Consider the following 21451-nt stretch of genomic DNA (forward strand, 5'->3'; position numbering starts at 1 on the left):
GGCCAGATGTTATCTTGCTGTCACAAGTGCTCCGTCTCCGTGACGACGGCGGCGGCGGAGAATCTGGATCCCAGGACTAGAACATTAAAACTATTGCGATGTTAAAAATCAATGGCCGACCCGAAGGCCAGAACCTCGGCGTGTTTCAGCACACAAACACTGCAAGGAACTTTTATCGTGTTTATTTCAGGTAAAAGATATAAAAGTAAACCGCTACGACCCAAGGCTCAGAAAACAAACTGTCAAAATGGTTCATAGCCACTGGGGATGGAACCACAGCGCACGCGCGCACACACACGCACACACACACACACACACACTCCTATGAATTGGGTTTCTGAGAAAAGGGCCCTTTGTGTCAGAGGCTCCACCGCAGGAAGGTGGACGGATCCTCGTGCTCGGCGGCAGATAAAGCAGGGTTTTCTCCTTGGAACATTTTCAGTCACACTTATAGGTGTGTGTATGTGTGTGTGTGTCTTTCAATATTTTATTTTATTTATTTATTTATTTTTAATTCGGGCAGCACATAAATGGCCTGGAGACAAAAGGGGGGTCACACAGTTAGCCATTGTTGGCGGAATGACGGACAGCAAGCTGGAGGCGCCATGCACGAGGCGGCGGACCAAAGGGGATGTCGTTGCCAAGCACGGCTCCCTCTCGGGCAGGGAGCAGGACAAAAAAGAAGAAGGGAAGAAAAAAAGACATCACTCACAGGAGTCCTGCAGTCCTCCCCGAGAAGCGCCCGCCTCCTGACCTGCAGGGTCGGGTTGTTTGTCCCCCCTCCGTCAGAGGGAACGTGGCAGATTTTCTTCTGCGGAAGCTTTTCGGGGATTAGTGTCCTGATGCTGGATGTCCTGCGCACACAGGAGGTGGGTTTGCACTTCATGTTCTCCAACGCACTTCAGTCAGAATGCGCCTCAAAAGTGATCTGCACGAACCTCTCCTCCAAGGAGGGGGAGCGCCTCTTAGGTTCAGGTGAAGTCTCACCATTCATGACCTCTGTGGAGTCACATGAGGAATATTTAATGTGTTATTTGACTCCTGCTGCAGCCCCATGCCCAGCAGACAAAGCAATGAGCTAGGAGACCACGTCGGTGAAATCCTCAAACAAATTCTTCAGACGACCAAACACTGATTAATAAATGATAAAAAGCGGACGTGCAGCCTTCAGGGGTGTCAGAGGACTGACGCTTTTCACGCAGAGGGACGGTGCAGCTTCCATGGCCGGTGCCTTGGGCAATACCGCGCCTTACAAATGGTCGACCGGGACTGGACGGCGCTCACGGTGCTAAAGCTGGACGGACGTGAGCAAAGGTGTCCTACAGGCGCGGCTGGGTCGGAGCGCTGATGGAAGTCAAAGCAAAGGTCACATGGAGATGTTTTCCTCCAGGTTAAATGGAGCGCTGGTGTGAGTACTGAGGAGAACTTCCTGTCCTCGCCGACGGGACGGCGTCCGGATCGGCATTTCCTGCGCGCTGCTGCGTCTTCCCTCCGCAGGAGGAGCAGATCGACCCGACCGGCAGCAGCGGCGTCCTCTAGTTAGTCCGGAGCTGGTAATCTGCAGAGACACAACAGCGAAGCGTTAGCGCACCGCTCTCCTCCCCTCAACCAAACCACATTAGCATTAGCATTAGCCTCGGCACCGCTCGTCAGCTGTCAATCATATCCATCTAAGGGGATTCGTCCACTCAGGCGCGCTGACTTCCAGCCGAGACCCTCAGCAGAGCAGATGACCTGAGACTCCTTCCTCTAGATCTTAGAAGTAAAACAGATGCTGATCCGGATCCAATGAAGCCGTTTTGGACCAGTGTTCATGATCACCATGTATCACGGATAGCCTGGAGGAAGATACCTTCCCCATGGAAGGGGATGTGGACCCAGAACAGATACAGGACAGATATTCATCCCTCCATTCATTTAACTGGGACTTTCACTGAATTAAGTCCCGAAACAGCAGAACTTTGCTGTTCCTCCAGACTGCAGCGCCACCTGGTGGTCCTGCACCTCAGGCCAGTGGACCCAGACCTGCTGTCGGTGCAGCAACTGCTTCCGGTTGTGATGTTCAATGTTCACAGGAGGAAACAAATGCCCAGTCATCAATCCAGGGGGTCAGCGAAGGGGACACGGGCAAAAGTATGTGTGTATGTGTGTGTGTGTGTGTGTGTGTGTGTGTGTGTGTGTGTGTGTGTGTGTGTGTGTGTGTCCTTTGTTCTGCTCCACTATGATCTGTTAGCTCGTTGTTGCAGAGTCAGTCTGGTCTCATTTGACCCCGGGAGGCTAAAGCTAACAGCTAAACGGCCGTGGATGGATAATGAGATGATGGATGGGCTTCCATCTCCACATCATCTCCATTCGCGCCTCATCAGAAGCTGCCGGTCCAGGGGGAGCTATGAGAGGCAGCCGGATGCTGATGTCTCACTGCCTTTTCTTTGCTTTGGACAGATGTGAGGCTGCAGGTTCCTCCTGGGGGCACGCAACCACTTCGATGACTCTGGACCATGTGTGTGTGTGTGTTAAATTGAGCCACATTCAAATCTGGACAGAGAATTTCCACTGGTTCTCAGAGGGCATCCCTCCAGTGTGCGCTTGGTACCAGACAGCACCACGCTCCGTATAAAACTGCAGAACTACGTTCTGGAACCGGAGGTGCTTCTAGATGGGTTTGTGCTTCTCCGTGAAGAAGCCATCTTCAACCAAGAGCGAATGTGTGAACGTTCTCACCTCCACTCTGTGTGATGTAGCGTACCCACGGCAACGCCTGGTAGCCGCTCTTCTCGATGATCTTCAGGTAGCGAACCTGGCGGACATAGACGGGCTTAATACAAATATGTCAGCACACATTCACACACACACACAAGTGATGAAAGTGAGAGGACAGTGTTAGAATTGAAAAACTCCTCCTACCTGAATCCCAGATATGGTGAAATAGGGGATCTCGAAGTTGACGGTGATGGGCCTCCGGGCCTCCAGCTCGTCGCTCTCCACGCTGGGCAACCCGAAGTGGGCCCTCATCACGTACTCCTTCCCTCCCTGCACCGGCAGAAGAGAAAAGTGACCTAACTGAGCACGTGTCAGGAGATGCAGGACGTCTCCTTGAGCGCTCGATAACGCTCACAGTCGCATAATGAGGAAAAGGAAAAATTGAAGAAGCGGAGGGGAAAACACTGATCTGCGGGGAAATGTGAATGACCCGTGCCATTCCAGGAGAAGCGGGCGAGGGTCTTCAGCGGACGGCGGCATCTGCGGTTTCCACGGTGACGGAGCCGCCAATCAGCGGAGACAGCGCTTTCTAGCGGCGGTTCCACACTCACGGGGAAAGACTTGATGTTCCACTGCACGGCGCTCTTCTCTGGCAGCCACTTGGCGCTGCCTGTGCCGGTCTTGAACCTGGGCGAGTCGGCGTCGCCGGGCACCGGCACCAGGATGGACACGTTATTGGCCGTGGAGCGGCTCTTAAAGTGACTCCGCGCCTGCAGGACGGAGTCAGAACGGAAAACACTGAACATCAGCTCAACACGTCTGAATCTTAGAGAAACTCTGGACATCAGTCACCACACCCAGCAGCTGCTTCCGGTCACTTCGGCAGTGATGGATGCAGCATAAATACTAAATAACTTCTGCTGGCAAGTTGATAACGAACCTGTGTGTGTGTGTGTGTGTGTGTGTTATCCATCATTACCTTCACCTTGATCTCCACGCGGCTGTGGGAGAACTTCTCAATCACGCTCTCGATCCATATGAGAGGCTTCACCTGTCAGAGCGAGAGGAGGGGAGGACAATGTCAGAGACACACACTCCGCCGGGACCCGGAGGGGAGTGTTTGTGTGTGTGTGTGTGTGTGTGTGTGTGTGTTTCCCCAGTGAGCTCCTCAGCCAACGCTGACCTTGCCTGCTTCACACCTCATTCTGACACCAGGGATGGAAAACTGAGCCATAATAAACAAACGGAGCGAACGCAGAACGCACATCATCCAGGAAGAGCAGTGAGGTGATACACACGCACACGCACACACACGCACACACACACACGCACACACACGCACACACACACACACACACACACACACACACACACACACACACACACAGTGTGTTTAGTTGTCAGGTGGTTGTTGATCTTCATGCAACGATAACCCCCTGCTTTGCCTTGCTCCGTGCCTGCTGGCTAAAGGCGGGACAGCGGCTAACGGACCGAAACATTTAGGGGAACTTATACCCAGAGTGTGTGTGTGTGTGTGTGTGTGTGTGTGTGCGCGCGCGTGTGTGTGTGTGTGTGTGAATTTGAGTAGATTTAAGCGGATCATTCATTGGACAAACATCAGACCCCGGGGGAAGGAAGGGTTCATCTCTAAATGATGAGAGAAAACTACTTCCTGTTTTGTTTTGGGTTTTTTTCCCATGCAGAATATGTTGTTGTTGGTGACTTGAGGAGACAGTGCTGAGGATATGTCTGCTTTCACTCTCTCTCATAGGTCCTTCTTTCTGCTCAAACAGTTTTCCTCAATAAATCACATTTTAGATACAAAAGTGATCATTTTTATTAAAAGCCTCTTTAGCGTGGGAGGGCTTCTCTTTTTTCCTCCAGATGAACTGAGAGGAAAACAAACACCAGACAGGTGTGTCTGGGTGTTTTAACCCCAGTGTAAAAATAAAAACTGCAACAAAAAAAGGGCTGATTTTTGGCTGTGAATCTACTGGTTTGGTTCAAATCAACATTCAGAGAGTTTCGTATGAGGAGCACACGAACTCTGCGCGTGTGTGTGTGTGTGTGTGTGTGTGTGTGTGTGTGTGTGTGTGTGTGTGTGTGTGTGTGTGTGTGTGTGTGCAGGCCCTTACTGTCGTGTTGAGGCGGTAGGACATGAGCTCGCTCTCGCCATCCGGGGGGATGAAGGAGATGGTGCGGTCATTCTCAAATCTCGACAGACGAACGCACTGGTGGAACTTCACGTCCTCCAGCTCCACCGCCTTACTCTTCTCTCCTGACACACATTCACACACACACATCTGGCGTGAGTGAGCGTTTTCCACCCAAGGTCAAGGTGATGATTACAGCCCCCTGCCTAACACACACACACACGCACGCACGCACGCACGCACACACACACACACACACACACACACACACACACACACACACACACACACACACACACACACACACACACACACACACACACACACACACACACACACACACACAGTCATATTTCAATCTCTTGAAGATGCCTCCTGACTGAGATTGGATATGTAGCGACTCAACATTTCACTTCACATTAACCTTAAACCGAGTTGTCAGTCTAACAGGTGACACGACACACACACACACACACAAACACACACACACACACACACAAACACACACACACACACACACACGATGCTTCTGAATCCATCTGCCATCCTCTTCCTCCCTGCTGTACAGTGTCTCCATCTCCACACACTCTCAGCGTGCTTCCCAAACTGCTACCGTCATCTTCTCCCCCTGCTGGTCCCCGTTCAGCTTCTTCATCTTCATCTCCACCATAACACACACACACACACACACTGGATGTGGACTTGTCAAGGTTACTTTCTGCTCTCACACGACGTCCGAGTGTCAGAGCAGCTCCCGGCTGATCCATATCCAACCCTTTCCAACATGCCGAGTGCAGAGAGACGGTTGACCTGGAGTCCAGAAGACCTCCGGCGTCACACTGCATCTCCAAGCATCAGATGCTGCTGCAGACCCTGAGCTCCAGGGACGCTTCCACTACTTTATCAAAGTATTTACTCAGCTCACGAATTTGGACATTGTCATCCAACCTTGTCATATCTGCAGCCTCCTTAGACCCCCACCACCATTATCATCATCATCATCATCGCCGTCTTCATCTCTGTCCACGGCAGCTTCCTCCAGTCTGCAGAGGACCACAGGAACAGTTCCCTGTTCTGCCATGACCCCTGGCTCCTTGCTCCGCGGCCACCTCTGCACTCGGCATCTACAAATGTCTGCGTCTTTGTGTCTTCTTATTTCACAAACCCATCGTGGAGTTCAAACCTTCTGGAATAGAACCAAGACCAGTGTGCGTTTCGTCCAGCACGTTCAGACCACAGTGAGACGTGGGTTCTTCACCAGTGGGATGAACACAGTGGCCATGCGGTTCACCTGGAACCAGTCCTTCTTCAACGCCAAGCTAAAAACTAAAAACAGGAGTGGAGTGAATGCAAATCATAGTTTGTGGAATCTGATCGGAGAACTGATGAATCCAACAAACACGTGTGTCGTGTAATCGCTTAGCCATGATGCGGTTTGTTCATCTACTTGGTGCTTCTTCAAAGGCTAAGGAAGAAGAAATAGGGTTTTCGCTGTCTGCTTCCCCCTGAGCCTCAGACAAAGCCTCAGGAGTGCAGCTCCAGGTGCATCGTCTTCTCTGAAAGCATCTGCAAGCTGCTGGAAGCCTGATGTTCTCCTCCTCCCAGCTAAGCTGACAGTGGAGGGCCTAAATCCTCCATGTAGCTCCTCAGCCCTGCAAGCACATCTCAAGGAACGTATGAATGAACATCAGAAGATGTGGATGCATTTTTTCCTGCCCCCCCTCCCATCTGTGTTAGTGTGTGTGTGTGTGTGTGTGTGTGTGTGTGTGTGTGTGTGTGTGTGTGTGTGTGTGTGTTCACAGAGCTCTCCTGCTCACTTATTGCCTGGTTTTTGTGTGTTTTCCTAAAGCACGCCTGAGCAGAGCAGATCTTACCCCTGGAGACCACCCTCTGTCATCCTAAAGGTCATCCAGGACCAGCTGTCACACACACTAAGGTGTGTACCCGTGTGTGTGTGTGTGTCGGGGGAGATGTGGGTCCCCTGAGGTTCACCACCTGCCCTCACACATCCATTAAGACAACAACAGCAGCCGGCGCCGGGACAACCGACAAACAACGGCACTGTCATCTTAAGCGGGGAAAAAGAACCTCAAGATTGCAATTTTTGTGAGATTAATTCAAATTATATTTCTAGTAATCATCTGTTTAATCAGGACATGTGGCCGTGTTCTAATTTCACTTCCCTGCAGATGCTTTCTTTTCCTTTTCTGAGCACTGCCATCAGAAGAGTGACTTCCGTCTGGGAGCCAGAACGAAGGGCAAAGCGTTCCCCAAAAAACAATGCAAACAAAAGAAAGCAAATGTCTCCCGACCCCATGTGGGGTACAGCCGACGAATGTAAACAATGTAAACGTCTTCCTCAGGGATGTGCGGTCAGGGGTGGCAGGTGAGACTCTGCCTCACCCACATTATGAAAAAACAGTGATAACCATTTTTCCACTGATCTGATTTATAAATGTATTTTCTGTCTGATTTCAATCATGTTTCAAATATTCTCAAGAGCAAATCGCTGCATTTTTGTATTTCCTGATCAAATGTAAGTAATTTCTGCACACGCAATCTGTCACAAATTGGGTTGCGTTTCCCAGTATGTCGCCTGTAGAATGCTAGTAGAAAGATTGATTATGTTATTCTTTCCACCACCACCTTCTGCAAGCTGTGTAAAGTATTAAGCGTAAGTGTGTGATACAAATATTATCGCTGATCGGAAAATAAACCGTCGAGAAAAGTCATGAGGTGAGGCAGGCAATACTGTGCCTCACCTGCAGGGGGCGTATGCGAGTCCCTCGAAAAGCAACGTAGGGTAAAATAAATAGAAAAACAAGGTGGACTTTTACGACAAAGTACCAGAGCTTTTGGTGGAGAAGTATATGTGCCTGGACTATAATTAAAGAAAAGACCACAAATTGTTTTCAGTTTAAAAAAAAAATGAGATGAAATTATTGGGAATAAGAAACTCTTTCGATTCAAATATCGTTCCAAAGGTGCCTCACCGGCCGTGTACCTTACCACACGCCATCGGTTTTCCTCATGTAGCACTCGCTGTGTGACAGCGCACTCATACTCGTACAACTAATTCCTACACTTGTTCTGTCTTTTAACATCACAGAAGCCATACGCCAGAGTGATGGAGGCATGCTTTCTTAATATATTTGTGGGAAATGTCGATGTAACCATGAAACGGCGTGAGCCGAGGACGCCTTGGCCAGGACTGGCCGCGTAAACAGAGTCCAATGACAGTCATCTGGTATTCTGGGCTTCTGGGTGGAGGCCAGCAGAGGGCAGTGCCTCACCGTTTATCCAGGCTCTCATCAAGGCTGCACCCAGATGAAAAATGAAAAAAGCTGCAGATCCTACAAAGAGGATCATCAGAGGAGAAAAGCAGTCTTTTCACCTGCATGTGGGTTGATCAGGTAATGTCATCATCAGGTGACTGGACTGGACTGAGAATGGATCCTCAAACCCTAAGCCTCCATCTCTGAGGAGGAACTCAGAGGCGAGACAGGGAACGCATGAAAAGGGGCGAGGAACGGGTGGATTCGATGGAAGAGGACGGTGAAGGCGGTGAGGGAGGATAAGAAACATATTTGACTCACTATCATTTACAATTCAGTTTTACAGAATATGATATGGAGAGAACAACAGGAAGTATCCTGGAGACGGACGCATATAGAACAAGGATGACAGATGTTCACTTGAATTATTATTTTGGAGCTTTTCTACTACAGAGGCAATTAAAGAGATCGCTGCCTCAATACACAACTCACACATAAACACACACACACACACTTAATGTTGTATTTGCACGATCCAATGATAATAAAGCCTCTCTATTCTGCAAACACACACAGACATACAGACACATCCACACACTTAATGTTGTATTTGCACGATCCAATGATAATAAAGCTTCTCTATTCAGCGAACACACACACACACACACACACACACACACACACACACACACACACACACACACACACACACACACACACACACACACACACACACACACACACACACACACAGACACCCTTAACATTAAGTTCCCGAGTGGAGTGGTGTAAAGGTCAAATGACTGGAATGGCCTGAAGACAGAGACACGCTCTGTATGTGTGTATGTGTGTGTGTGTGTGTGTGTGTGTGTGTGTGTGTCCAGCTGACTTGTCATGCTTGTATTGCATCACGACCATAACATGGACAATATTGGACTTGACTTTTGTCCTCCCATCCTATGTTGAGCTTTGACAAATACTGAACCTTCATCATGTGCCTGAAAGTGATGTTCACGTGAAAGTCAGAAGAAGCTCCACGCACCCTTTGTAGTGAGTCTAGTGAAAGAGTGAACAGATTATGAAATGTCAGTACTCACTGCCAGTGATTTCAAACAGCACTTTGTCGTTGAGGCCAAGGCGGAGCTCGGGCATCCCTGAGAGGACCACCCTGAGCTTGATGCTGCCCACAATCTCGCTCCGCAGGACGCTGCCGCTGGCGCTAACCTACGGACAGGTGGGGAATCACACCCACAACCAGAGTCAGCGCATTGTGGTCATTTCAACGAACTCTGCGAGGACCCGCGTAATAGAGAAAATGCCAAAATAGCTGACAACCAAGAACGACAAGACATCAGATTCCTGTTGGCTGACAACGTGGACCCACCCTCTCCCTTAGGAACTCCTTCACAGACCTCTGCTTTACTACCAGCAACATGGCCCACTCAGTTAGTCTGTGTGTGTGTGTGTGTGTGTGTACAGTTCCAAAATGTAAAAGGGGGATAAAAATGGCTGTATACTTGCAATGCATTTCTGTCTACTGTCTCATCCACTCATGTGTTTAAGTGTACAGAATGTATGTTAGACTGGTGCAGGACATGTATGCTCCAGACTGAGATGGCCAGACTGAGATGGTTGGGAGGAGCGATAGTGAATATTTTGGTAGATGGATGCTGGAATTGGAGGTCTAGATGAAGACCAAGAGAAGATTGATGGATGTATTGAGAGGAGGATCCAGAGAATAGGGTTAGATAGAGAAAGTGGCTTCGCTGTGGAGACCCCTGAAGGGAAAAGCCCTAAGGAAAAGAAGTTCAAGTTCAAGTGTACACACACACACACACACACACACACACACACACACACACACACACACACACACACACACACACACACACACACACACACACACACACACACACACACACACACACACAGTCATGTATTTTCTGAGTGGGAAATAGTCAAGTATACCGAGCCAAATTTACTGGAACAAAAAAACAATTGTAACCTCCTATTTTAACCATTATCTTGTGTAACGGTCTGCATCCAACCTTCACTTTGTGAGTTTTCGCCTAAAGCTGCAGCCAACTCCTCCCGTGTCCATCTGCACTTTCTCAACTCGCACACAACTGTTTACAATCCACTTTGCATTCTCCCTTTCAGCGTGCACGCCCTGCTGGTGCTGTTTACATTTCTCTGCACTGTTTAAATCTCACTGCAATAATTTGCTCACTACTCTTTCTTGCTACCTCTGTGGCTTCATGGCGGACAGCAACGTTTTATTACGTGGGAAAACACCATCCGATAACAAACACTTTGAGTTTTGAATCCTCAATTGTCCTGGATGTTCGTTTTGTCACGCAGAGACATCCGATGCACTTCCTGAGAGCTCAAGGTGGTGCCAAAGAGAATATTTCCTCACCAGAAGATTCACCGATTCAATCACGTCCATGAAGACTTCGTTCTTCCTGTACTTGATGCCCTCAGAGCGCCACGACACGGCGTTGGTGACGGTGGCGGGAGGTCGGACGGCCCCGGTCTCCAGCTTATGGCCCTGCTGGGTGATGTACCTGGGAGGTATAGACGGGGGGGCATGAGGGTCGGGAGCACAAACAGCTACACGCTAAGAGCTGAAATTAAACAATTATAGATTTATTTAAAATTCAAAAAAGACACAACAGTGGAACAAAGTTTCCATCTGGAAGCCTGTTCAAAATGGGCATTTTTAATGAAATATTTCTCATTCATAATATTATTTCAGGACTCCAAAAAACACTTTCAGCTCTTTTTATTTATTTTTCTAATAATCATTATTTTGTTTGGATTTGATGTTCAGGTCACTTCTTGATTTTGAGAATAAAAAAATCTTAATCAAATTTCTTCATAAAATCTGGTGCAACTGGTGATTTGAGGTTGCATCTGTGGGTTAAAAGTTGGGCTATTTGATGTGTTAAAATGTTTTAACCGTGTATTTCTCCATTGCCCAGCCCTGACAGGCTGAGATGTAAAACACGCAAGTGTCTCCTTTCCCAGCCTGGATCCCATCCCTCATGTTCCCTTTATGTTACTCACATCCCATGATTTATACCGTCCCCGGCGCACTAACACGCCCGACGAGCTGGGTATTTGTGTTGTATCAGGATTACTCGTGTGTGTAATTGGAAAACCGAGACCAACGTAAATCTACCGTGACGGCGGCTGCAGATAATTCTGTAACTTCTACGCACTGTTTGCATATATTCTGGGCCATTTAGGATGACTTTGTGAACCAGAGGCCTGCATCGGGGGGTTCTGCGCGAAACCGTCCTCGAACACGGACCTACTTCTACACGTGCGTCATCATCGTTCAGAATATTTAATGTAGCACGATTTCATATCATCTGCATGAGTATATTAATGCAGACCAGTGGGTTGTGAATGCACCAGCCCCAATGCAGCGGTCCTCATAGTCCTGCCGTCACACAGAAACACAACAGGCTTCATCTGTAATCACACACACACACACTCCTGTAGCCTAGTTGGAGCCACTCCTTCAACTTCTGACGTGAAATTTGTTTGGAGGTTCAATGAAGGAAGGATGTTAGATATTAATTCCACCTTTTACAAACAAATTGTAAAGCAAACATTGATCATTTACTTAAATTGGGGGGTGAATGCTTGTTTTTGAGGAACGCGGTAACTGCTGCTCCACACGTGCAGCGATAGAAAGCCCTACTTCGTTGCTGCTGCTCTGATGTACACATGTTTCTGATGCAGCTGCTCAGAATTCCAAGCCCTTTGCACCGGGTCAGTTTGGAGGTTGGATGTTCACCCAGCTGAGGTTCCATCTGCAGATCTCATGGCTGCATTCTCCGCGACAGCTTGTTCACCAGCGTCTGGGGCAGCCCGGGGCCCCCATTGTGTCCACGGCTGTGAAAGAACTGGGGAAAAATGCCCCTCGAATCCAAATTTTGAAGCTGATGGAGCGCTGTGTCGCCAATGCAAGGACTCCACATGAATCCCCCCTTTGCATCTGCCACAAGAGACGGCCACTGCATGCCAGGAGGTCACGTGGACCTCCATCTGTGTGACCTCTCTGACTTGCTTCAGCTTAACATCCATCTCATCCTCGCCAACCTTTTGTCCTTTTTCCTGTCCAGATCGGAGTCAACAGGTGCTTCTGTATCAGCAGTACCTTCTGAGTTAAGATGCCATGGATGGATGGATGGATGGATGGATGGATGGATGGATGCAAACACCTCCTCTTGTGTTTTCTGCCCCACTTCCTCCAACCTAGAAGCCTTCATGTCGACATAGAGCCGAGACTGAAGGTGGTAGGAGACGACAGGCGGTGACGGGTGGGCTCGGGCTCGGCGGTTTGCTGTGTTTGCCCCGATTCTCCTCACAAATGCTAATGGAGGGGAGCTGGCAGCAAACCAGCACATTAGCATCACAACGGCTGTCATAACACACACACCATCACAACCATTGCGTTCATGTGAATACACACAACTCAATGACCGCTTGAATTCACCTAACACACACACACACACACACGCGCACACACCCTCCTGCCTTCAGGCTGCTCCAGTTCTTTGACCTTTACACCCCAAACTGTACAAAAAAGTACTGGTGAGAATAGAATGTGTGTGTGTGTGTGTGTGTGTGTGTGTGTGTGTGTGTGTGTGTGTGTAGTCTGTCCATTGTCGTCATGTCCGAATGTGAACAACAGCCTTGCAATTATCAATTCCCTTCAGACTGCAAACAACACACACACACACGCACATGTACGCGCGTACACACGCACAGCTGAACCTTAATTCTCAAATATGCACTCATGGAATTCATGTTCCTGGAGAACATCCATCTCCATTGGAGCCATGAAGGGGCTGAAGAACATGGGAGAATAAATGCTGCAGAGGGGCAGAGACCACACTGCTGAGGACCTGCTGAGGACCTGCTGAGGACCTGCACACCAGCTCCAGTGAGACTGCTGAATTAGTCCTTAGAAACTAATGTCTCCAAAAGGAGGAAAATCTCAACAAGCCAACGGGTCCTGAGAGGAGCAGTTTCTCCATTTCACTCCATCCCTCCAGATGGGTTTGGGGCCCGTGGAGCACCGTGAGAGGCTGGGCTGTCCAGCACAGCTTCATGTACAAAGGAAGCAGCTGGGGTTGCAGGATGGTAATGGAAAAATACTTGAAACATGTCACGCAATTTCCCAGAACAACTCCTTTGTCTTCTCACAAGTGGGCATTTCCCTTTGCACGACTTTGGCGACTTACTCCTGAAGGATCTTGCTGTCGGTGGTCTGAGGGAACCCGAAGTCCATCACTTCGTCCAGGAGTTCATACACGGTCACAAAGTTGTCTCGGATACTCTCCTCCTCCAGCTCCTTGAAGTACTCCTTGAATACCTGCAGACACACAGAGGACGGACAATATGTTTGGAGGAAAAGCACAGCGCTGTCCAAGAAAGAAGGTTCTGGTGTCATTTTCCACCTTAAATCTGTGCGAAGACATCACGACCCTGGAAGACACTTTAGAACTCACCTGGGCATTTTGCGGCCCGCGGGACACGTCCGGCCCGTTTTACTTTTTTAACTATTTTCTTCGAATAGTTTAATAAGCATTTTCGATCAATATTGAATTTAGAAACTCCTTTTTTTTTTTCCTTTTGTTTTATTGTGTGTGGATGATTACACTCACAGTAATGTCGGTACATTTATATGATCATTAATGATTTAGAAGTTGAAATAAAATACTCAAAAATTGAAATATTTAAATTTCAATTTTCATTTTGTTCAACTTACATGATACCTAGTTGTCCCACGCATAAAAAATTAAATAAGAAATGTGACCCGTTAGTCCTTTATTCCTCTTGGATTTAAGATAAGATTGTGACTTATATTCACGATAAAATTAGCGTGTCATAATCCTTGTGTCATAAATGAATTTATGTAATATAATTGAATTACATCTTTGAGCAACAGTGCAACATTTGACATCAATGATTAAAAAGGTCACATGAGGTTCAAGACAGGCTGAGGACAGCACGAGGTGGAGGTACCTGGACGATCTTGTACAGGAAGGAGTAGACCAGAGCGGCGTTGGCATTCTTCCTGGTCATCGCCACCACTGGCAGGAGGACTGTTAAGGGGGAATGTTCATCGGCAACAAGCGCAGTGGTCTGCACAGTGCAGATCAAGGTCTTTGAGCGATTTCGACGGTAAGCTAAACACCGCCCTGATGACGGACAACTTGGCCGTCAATTTGTGTGGTCAATACAATGTTTATCCAGTGCTTTACATCCTGTATTTGCAGACATATAGACCGTGCAGTGACAGGTGCCAAGAGAGGAACTCTGGTATTGTATGAGCAAGTCTGGAGACGCAAAGAAGTATGTTGGACTGGTGCAGGACATGTATGCTCGCTGTGAGACAGTGGTGAGGTGTGCTGTTGGGGTAGCAGAAAAGTTGAAGGTGGAGGTGGGACTCCACCAGGGATCAGCGCGGAGCCTCTTAGTCCGTTAAGGTTAGTCGCTGCATGAATATTGGCCAATAGTGCCAGTGTATTCAGCGCGTATTTGAATTTTGGCGTAAAGCCTGTCACAACTCAGAGTCATCGTTAACCGAGTACGTCCACCTGTGCATTGCAGCTAGAGCTTGCTTGCATCTGAGCAAGGCGACCGTGACCACGGGATCAGCGGAACAAAGAATGAATTGATGACCTGTGACCGGTTACGGGGTGCACGCATTGATCTAAGCTCCTGGGGTGTGTTGGGAATGGTAGGAGAACAAGGCCCCAGGCAGGTCCAGCCGTCTCAAGCAGAGCGTTAGGAAAAGCAATAAGCAAGGAGTCAAGTATGAAGCCGAAAGAATCACGTGTCTTACGGAACACCCGGGGTGGAGATGAGGGGCCGGAGCGTGCACCACACGTTGCGCAGTACAATGCAGTGGAAAGAAAGCAGTCTTCATGCTTTCCTGCTTGGAGGATACAGTAGAGGTTGCTATGTTTGATCCACAGGAAGTGGGAGGAGCCGTGGGCGACCACCGGCGTCATCTCGGCGTCTTCCTCCCTCTTCACCAGGATGGGCATGAAGTGGTCGATCTCGTTCATGTCCATGTTCCCCATGTAGTTCCGACAGATCAGCACCTGGGTTGGAAAAGAGAAGTAAACCCGTGGTTACCGTGCATTTCCTGGTTTGACTCTGAGCTCTGAAGCTTCAAGGTCCTGCAGGTCCAAACAGCTGCTTGGACCTACAGGATCAAGGCGCAAACCCTCGTCTGACAGCTAACAGCCACCCTTTTCTTAGAGGAAACCATTTGAATGACATTTTCACTAAATAAGAAAGGATCTGCATCGAAGATCACGTCAAGAAATATGAGCAGAAGCAAAATGGGGAGCAGTTTAATTCCATCTTATGGTTTTGTCACTAATACACATTTCAAAATGTAATTTGCATCGAGAAAAAAAAAATACATGTTTTTTTTTTTTTTTCCCTAATGAATTGCCTACTATGAGTTGTTTATGGAGTTACATTTAGTTGAATTTTATTTCTTTTAATACCCGTGTTCCCCGAGCTAAGCACTGCTCCCGGGGGTGTTTTCGGGCTGTGAGGAAAATATATTTCTCATCCTTTTTAGTCACTTCTGGTTCAATTTAGGGACATTTTTTGCTAATTTTTAATCAAATTTGATGGTAATTTCATGCTAATTAGCATGAAAAATTCATGCTAATTTTGTGGGATGTTGCGGTACGTTGATCCAAATGGTCAGGTAAACATCTCCCGAATTCCATCAAAGCTTATAGCTCCACAACAGAGCAGTTTTTGCGATGAAATGTCACTGTTGCGATTTTAAATTAGCTTACAAAGATAGAGACTGTAGGCACTTCTCAGTGTGAGGACACACACACACACACACACACACACACACACACACACACAAAGCGGTCCTGCTGCAGTCTGGACCCAGAATGAGGTGGAGACAGGGATGAAAGCTCCTACGCTTCAGGGATCAACATCACAGATCCACAAAGAGCTTCCTGTCCTTCAGACGGAGACAGAGGGGTCACCCAGGGGTCAGCGGCTCCAAAGGTAGGAGGAAACGCACGTGGAGAAAGGGCCTTTCTGGGAAGCCCAACCATCTGAGGAGCAGGAATCAATGAGAACAGGCCGGTGCTCGGCTTCAGTCAGAGGGGCGTGGGGGTCAGAGATCACCGGATGAAGACAATGAGGAGGTATCGCGCCAAAGACTAGCGCGCTGATGCGCTTCCCTGGGCCGAGACACGGAAGCCGCCCTTTTACTTCCAGCACAAAACCTGGGTGAGCAGCCGCAAGTTGCCAAGGAAGCCGCTTCTGCTGCTTTTTTTAATTTTTTTAATGCACAAAGCCGCTTCCCGGCTGCAGGCTGAGCACAAACCTGCTGACTCAGCCGTCCGGGGCCGCGGGCCGCAGCCGCAGGAGGACACCAGTGAATTATTTACCACACAGATGTTGGGTATCTTCTTCAAAGATGAAGAAACCCGATGCTGAGTCGCTAAGCGTCTCCTTAAACTTTCTTTGTAACGAATGGCAGGTGCTTTGATACCAACAACAGCGAGTATGCTTGGTCAAACAGCTCAGTGGCTTTCCCCATGAGGAGGACGCTCACACTCAATGCGTGGAAACAAAGAAAATTCACCTCACAGAAGATATTGCATTGACATGCATCACGCTTGAAAATGGATGAACGGCTTCTGTCCAAAACACAGCTTTCTCAACAGTCTGAAACTCTGATAAAGCCCGCCTTTACAATCTGCGGGAGGGGGGACAGACAGCAGAGCCTCGCTAGGATGACCGCTGACAGTAAGCGCTGCAGACGGAAGACCACGCCGATCAAACCGAATTGAATATCTCACAGAGAGGTTTAGTGATTTAAGCGAGAGAAGCCTGAAATCGATTGCACGGGGGGGTGTTAAATAGCTAGAGAGCAAGGCAGCAGTGAACGTAATCCATGCAAGACCTTTTCCGTGAACAGAACCTGCAGGATACAGATCACTGAGGAATGCCTGCGGTCAGACGGTCAGCCAGAGAGAGAAGCATCCAAGACATCGCGTTTCATCGATACGCCGGATCTCCGCTCCCCCATTCAGGCTGGACCAGAAAGCCATGCAGCTGCAGACGGAGGAGGAAGTCCTGCACCGGACGTCTGCCACCCAGACCGGAAGCGGAGACCTTCCCTCTGGACGCTAATGGCCAACGCGGCCTTAGATTTAATACAATTATTCTTTTTCACCCAGATACCAGGCGTGTTGTTCACGGAGCGACACATCACAGCAACATGTCAAGGACCAGCACTGCGGACGCACATTTGTATCGATTTTATTTCCAGGAAATGAGACTTCCAAGGTTATTAAAAAGGGTTTTAAACAAAGAAATGCAGAATTTTTGTCATAGGCAAGTATTCTAAAAAATGGGATATATTTGCACAACTTTCTTGATTGCGTTTTCAGAATTATTCAGACACTCTCTGCTCAAATTTAGTGTCTGCCAGAGACACACCACTGAGTGACGCTAAACACAAACTGGACTTCTGTTTTTCAGATAAAGCATGAAATAACTTTCAGATTAAACTGTCACTGCAGTAAAGGTCACTTACAAAGGTAAGTGATTTCATTCATTCCCATAAAAAATATCCATTACCCGTTGGAAAGTCGTAAGAAAATTAAAAAAAAAAAAAAAAAAAAAAGAAATCCGACCTTGGACTTACACAGCGACCTTCAAAGAAAAACCTTCTCAAAGTTAGTAGTTGCTGGTTTTCAGTCCCAGACCACTGGATTTGAAGTTCAATCCATATCTAATCAACTTCAAATCCAAAGCAACCTGATGAGAATCGACAAACGGCGCCATCGGGTTTTTACAAGCAACATATATCTAAATATTTACGTATGTAAAGCACGAGTGATGCATGAAAAGCCCATATCGAGTCAATGACATTACGTGTGTGTGTGTGTGTGTGTGTGTGTGTGTGTGTGTGTGTGTGCAGCTCAGGGTAAACACACCGGCTCTTTTCATCAGACACGCCGGTAATTCCACCTTAAATCAGTCATCAGTAGCTGTGCTCTTCCACTCGCTGTCATGGAGAACGTCAAACTAGTTGTCACAATAACAGCGTATTATTGGATGCCGTGCTATTTCCAGCCCCCACTGGGGGGCTTTCCTCCGCCGTTAAAAACCGTGTCAGTCTGCTGCCAGCTCAGGGAGGCGACGATGAGAAACAAAGACCAATGAATAAATGAAGAAAGACGTGAAACTGAGCGCGATCTGGTTCATCCCTCGTCTTCTTTGAGAAGAAACGCATCAGACGTCCCTGATGGACACACGTCCAAGAACATCCGTCTGTCCGTCCGTCCACCTCATCAGCTCTGTTTTAGTTACAAACCGTGTTTTTTTGGGGGTCTGGAGTGAAATACTGATATTTTCTATAAAAGTACTGCGGACACACTTGTTCCATGTTACATTTCTGGAGATCAAAATTGTTAAACATTCACCCAGCTATACACACTAGATGGATATATATATATAGAAAGTGAGAGATTTGGAAAGCACCTCTGCAACCACGTATAACGTATGAGCCATGTTTTCCTCAGATAACCAGAGAAATATGGATATTAGTTTCTTCTTCCTCTCCCTATGCATGCCGCAGAGCAGGGCAGAACATCACACGACTAAAACCTGGCAGGAAAACATTTGAAGAAAAACAAGATAGGAACAACTTTTAAAAAGGCTAGGCTCGAGAATAGATGGTTTTTTTCGGACTTTTTTCCTCCGCACCCAGTGTTCATCTCCTCTGCGATATGATTGAGGACCTGCACGGACACAGAAACATCCCGGTCGCAGTTTAACTACAGTTTGGGCTCAAACGGGAACCGACCTCCGAGGACAAACCCCGAGGCAAAGGGCGGCAGGAAAAACAAACAAGACAAAGCCAATGCCCCTTTGTGTCCGCCATCTGCGGCCTCCAGCTCCGAGCGCAAATCCACCGCCGGGCACCACTTACTTAACGGCAGCTGGAATAATGGCACGTTTATTTGGTGGACCGGCTTCGGCCGCAGCTGCTTTCCATTGTGCGTGGGCTCACAGGGCGTGTTGTTGGGCGCACTGGAGCCCCACTGTTGCTCGGGGTTCTCCGGCCAACGAGGGAGCTAATTAACATTAGCCATCTTTACCCTGCAGCGACAGGTCAAAGTACCAGCTGTGTGTGTGTGTGTGTGTGTGTGTGTGTGTGAGGAGGATCATGAATGATTAACAATTGCGACCCTTAGGTCCAGATGAAGGTGGTCTACCATCTCCAACATCTACGCCCTGAAGCGGACCCTCTGAGCAGCACCATAAACATCCCAGAGGTCCATTTACAAATATTATACTCCGGGGTTTAAATTGAAATTGAAATTGAAGAAAAACGCAGAAATGGAGTGAGTCTGCTCACACAGGGTGGAGGTTCAAATCCCAATAAAGCAGTCCCAGCTCAGGTACCTTCATGGTGACCTATCATCTGAAGCGCTGAGCTCTTGCGTTTTGGTTATTTCACGCTAATTTCCCCCTTTTTTTAATACAAAAAGTATCGTTAAATTCAAAACAGGTGGTAAAATGAAGAGTTTAACATTTCCTGTCGGACTCCAGCCCTGTGTGATGCATCTGGTACGGGCCTGGAAGAGTCACGTTGGGCTCCAGAGCTCTCCTTCAGATGGACACCTTCTTCACCGATGTGATGACGAAGTTCACGCTGGTACTCAACACCAGTCCACACGGGACCTTCAGCGTGAGCTATCAAACATCTAGGACTTTACAGATCAATAGTTTGATCATTGACCCCAAGGAGGTTCTGGTGATCTTTCACCAACTTAACATCCGGTCTCACACTGCTGCTCTTCACCAACACCTGACACCGTATGGACGTCTGTCCACACTGTGGAGTGGACAAATGTTCTGGTCCAGGACGGACAAGTGTTCTGGTCCAGACTAAACAAGATCTGGTCCAGAATGGACATGGATCTTCTAGCTGCTCCATGTGTGTTGACTAATACACCAACTGGTCGGACCCCAAAGCTCTCCATCGGGTGGACTCATCCACGTGTGTGTGCCTCCACTTACACTCTCTCACACACACACACACACACACACACACACACACACACACACACACACACACTCCGGGCAAAGTTCCCCCAAATGTTTCGGTCCATTAGCCGCTGTCCCACCTTTAGCTAGCCGGCACGGAGCAACGCCCGGAAACGCCCCAAAACGGGGAAACTCCGTCGATAAGGCCGGTTCGGTTGGTCTTAAATTATTAATATGGATAAAAGTGTCCGTACGTTGGGCTGGTGGGGACGGGCGGCGGTGACGGGAGCCCCGGCTGGTGGGGGACCGGAGCCCCGGCTGGCGGGGGACCGGAGCCCCGGTTCGCCCGCAGCCAGCCGGGCGAGTTTGACAAGTTGAGCCGGACGGGAGGAGCTCATGCCGGGGAAGGTTACCCGGCCCGCCCGGGACAAACCGCGGGTATATAGACAGTAAAAGCCCGTGTGATCGATCGATGAATCGACCGTCCATCCCTCCCTCCGGTCCTCAGGAGTTCGGGACCCCCCTTTCCCCCCTCCGGGCTCCAACAGGTCCGAACGCTCACCTTCCCCTTCACGTCCAGGATGAAGACCGCGGACGCAGACATCCTCCGGACCGGCGGGCCAGCCCCGGGCTCGGCCGGGTGCTGTCTGGATCTCCAGCTGGGTAAAGGGGTCAGTTATGCGGGATGATACGAGCTGCCATCCCGCTCTTCTTCCTCCTCTTCCTCCTCGGAGACTCGCCGCTGGCTCCCCCCGAGCGGAGCGTCAAGCTGGGCGGGGTGAGCACGTACCACTTCCGGTGTGGGCGGACACGGAGCTTCGCTGCGGGTTGTTTTTCTAGTTTGACACTCCTGATCTTTCTGTTGTGCCTTAGTTTTTATTTGCCTTAAATCCAGTTTCAAAATGTCTTTGCTGACAGCAGCATTCATCCTTAGACATCCCGACGTGCACACCTTTATGACGATACCTTTTAAATGTTCATATTATGATATTAAATGTCAACTGTTTGAATAAATGACTTCTTCACATAGAAAACTGGGAGTTCAGTCCTGCAAATGAAAACAGTTTTTCCAGTCCATTTATTTACAAATGTAATTTTTTTTTCGAGCATGAAGAATATTCCGTTGCCCTTAATAAATTAATCAAAACACAACCTCTATTTAGCGATATAGTACGGACTAGTGCTTGAGGCAAAGCGATCAGAGTCCAGTGACCTCCGGCTTCTCCCACCGTCCTCTTTTGTAGC

At 48.5% G+C, this 21451-nt stretch overlaps 1 protein-coding gene across 1 annotated transcript; it reads right to left on the minus strand.

Moving 5' to 3' along the window:
* Positions 1–166: 166 nt before the first annotated feature.
* ap1m3 (adaptor related protein complex 1 subunit mu 3) lies at positions 167–20969 on the minus strand. Its single transcript, XM_086161963.1, has 12 exons — positions 20769–20969; positions 15102–15258; positions 14174–14241; positions 13390–13520; positions 10548–10695; positions 9226–9352; positions 4836–4978; positions 3680–3751; positions 3312–3470; positions 2905–3030; positions 2722–2797; positions 167–1558 (listed from the first exon to the last, which is right to left on the minus strand). The coding sequence occupies exons 1-12, from the start codon at positions 20808–20810 to the stop codon at positions 1536–1538; spliced, it is 1272 nt and encodes a 423-aa protein (XP_086018089.1). The 5' UTR covers positions 20811–20969; the 3' UTR covers positions 167–1535.
* Positions 20970–21451: the final 482 nt, after the last annotated feature.

This window comes from Fistularia commersonii, chromosome 16 (assembly GCF_037954325.1).
Source record: "Fistularia commersonii isolate RoL2024-O1a breed Wild chromosome 16, RoL_Fcom_v1.0, whole genome shotgun sequence".
NCBI classification, from domain to species: domain Eukaryota; kingdom Metazoa; phylum Chordata; class Actinopteri; order Syngnathiformes; family Fistulariidae; genus Fistularia; species Fistularia commersonii.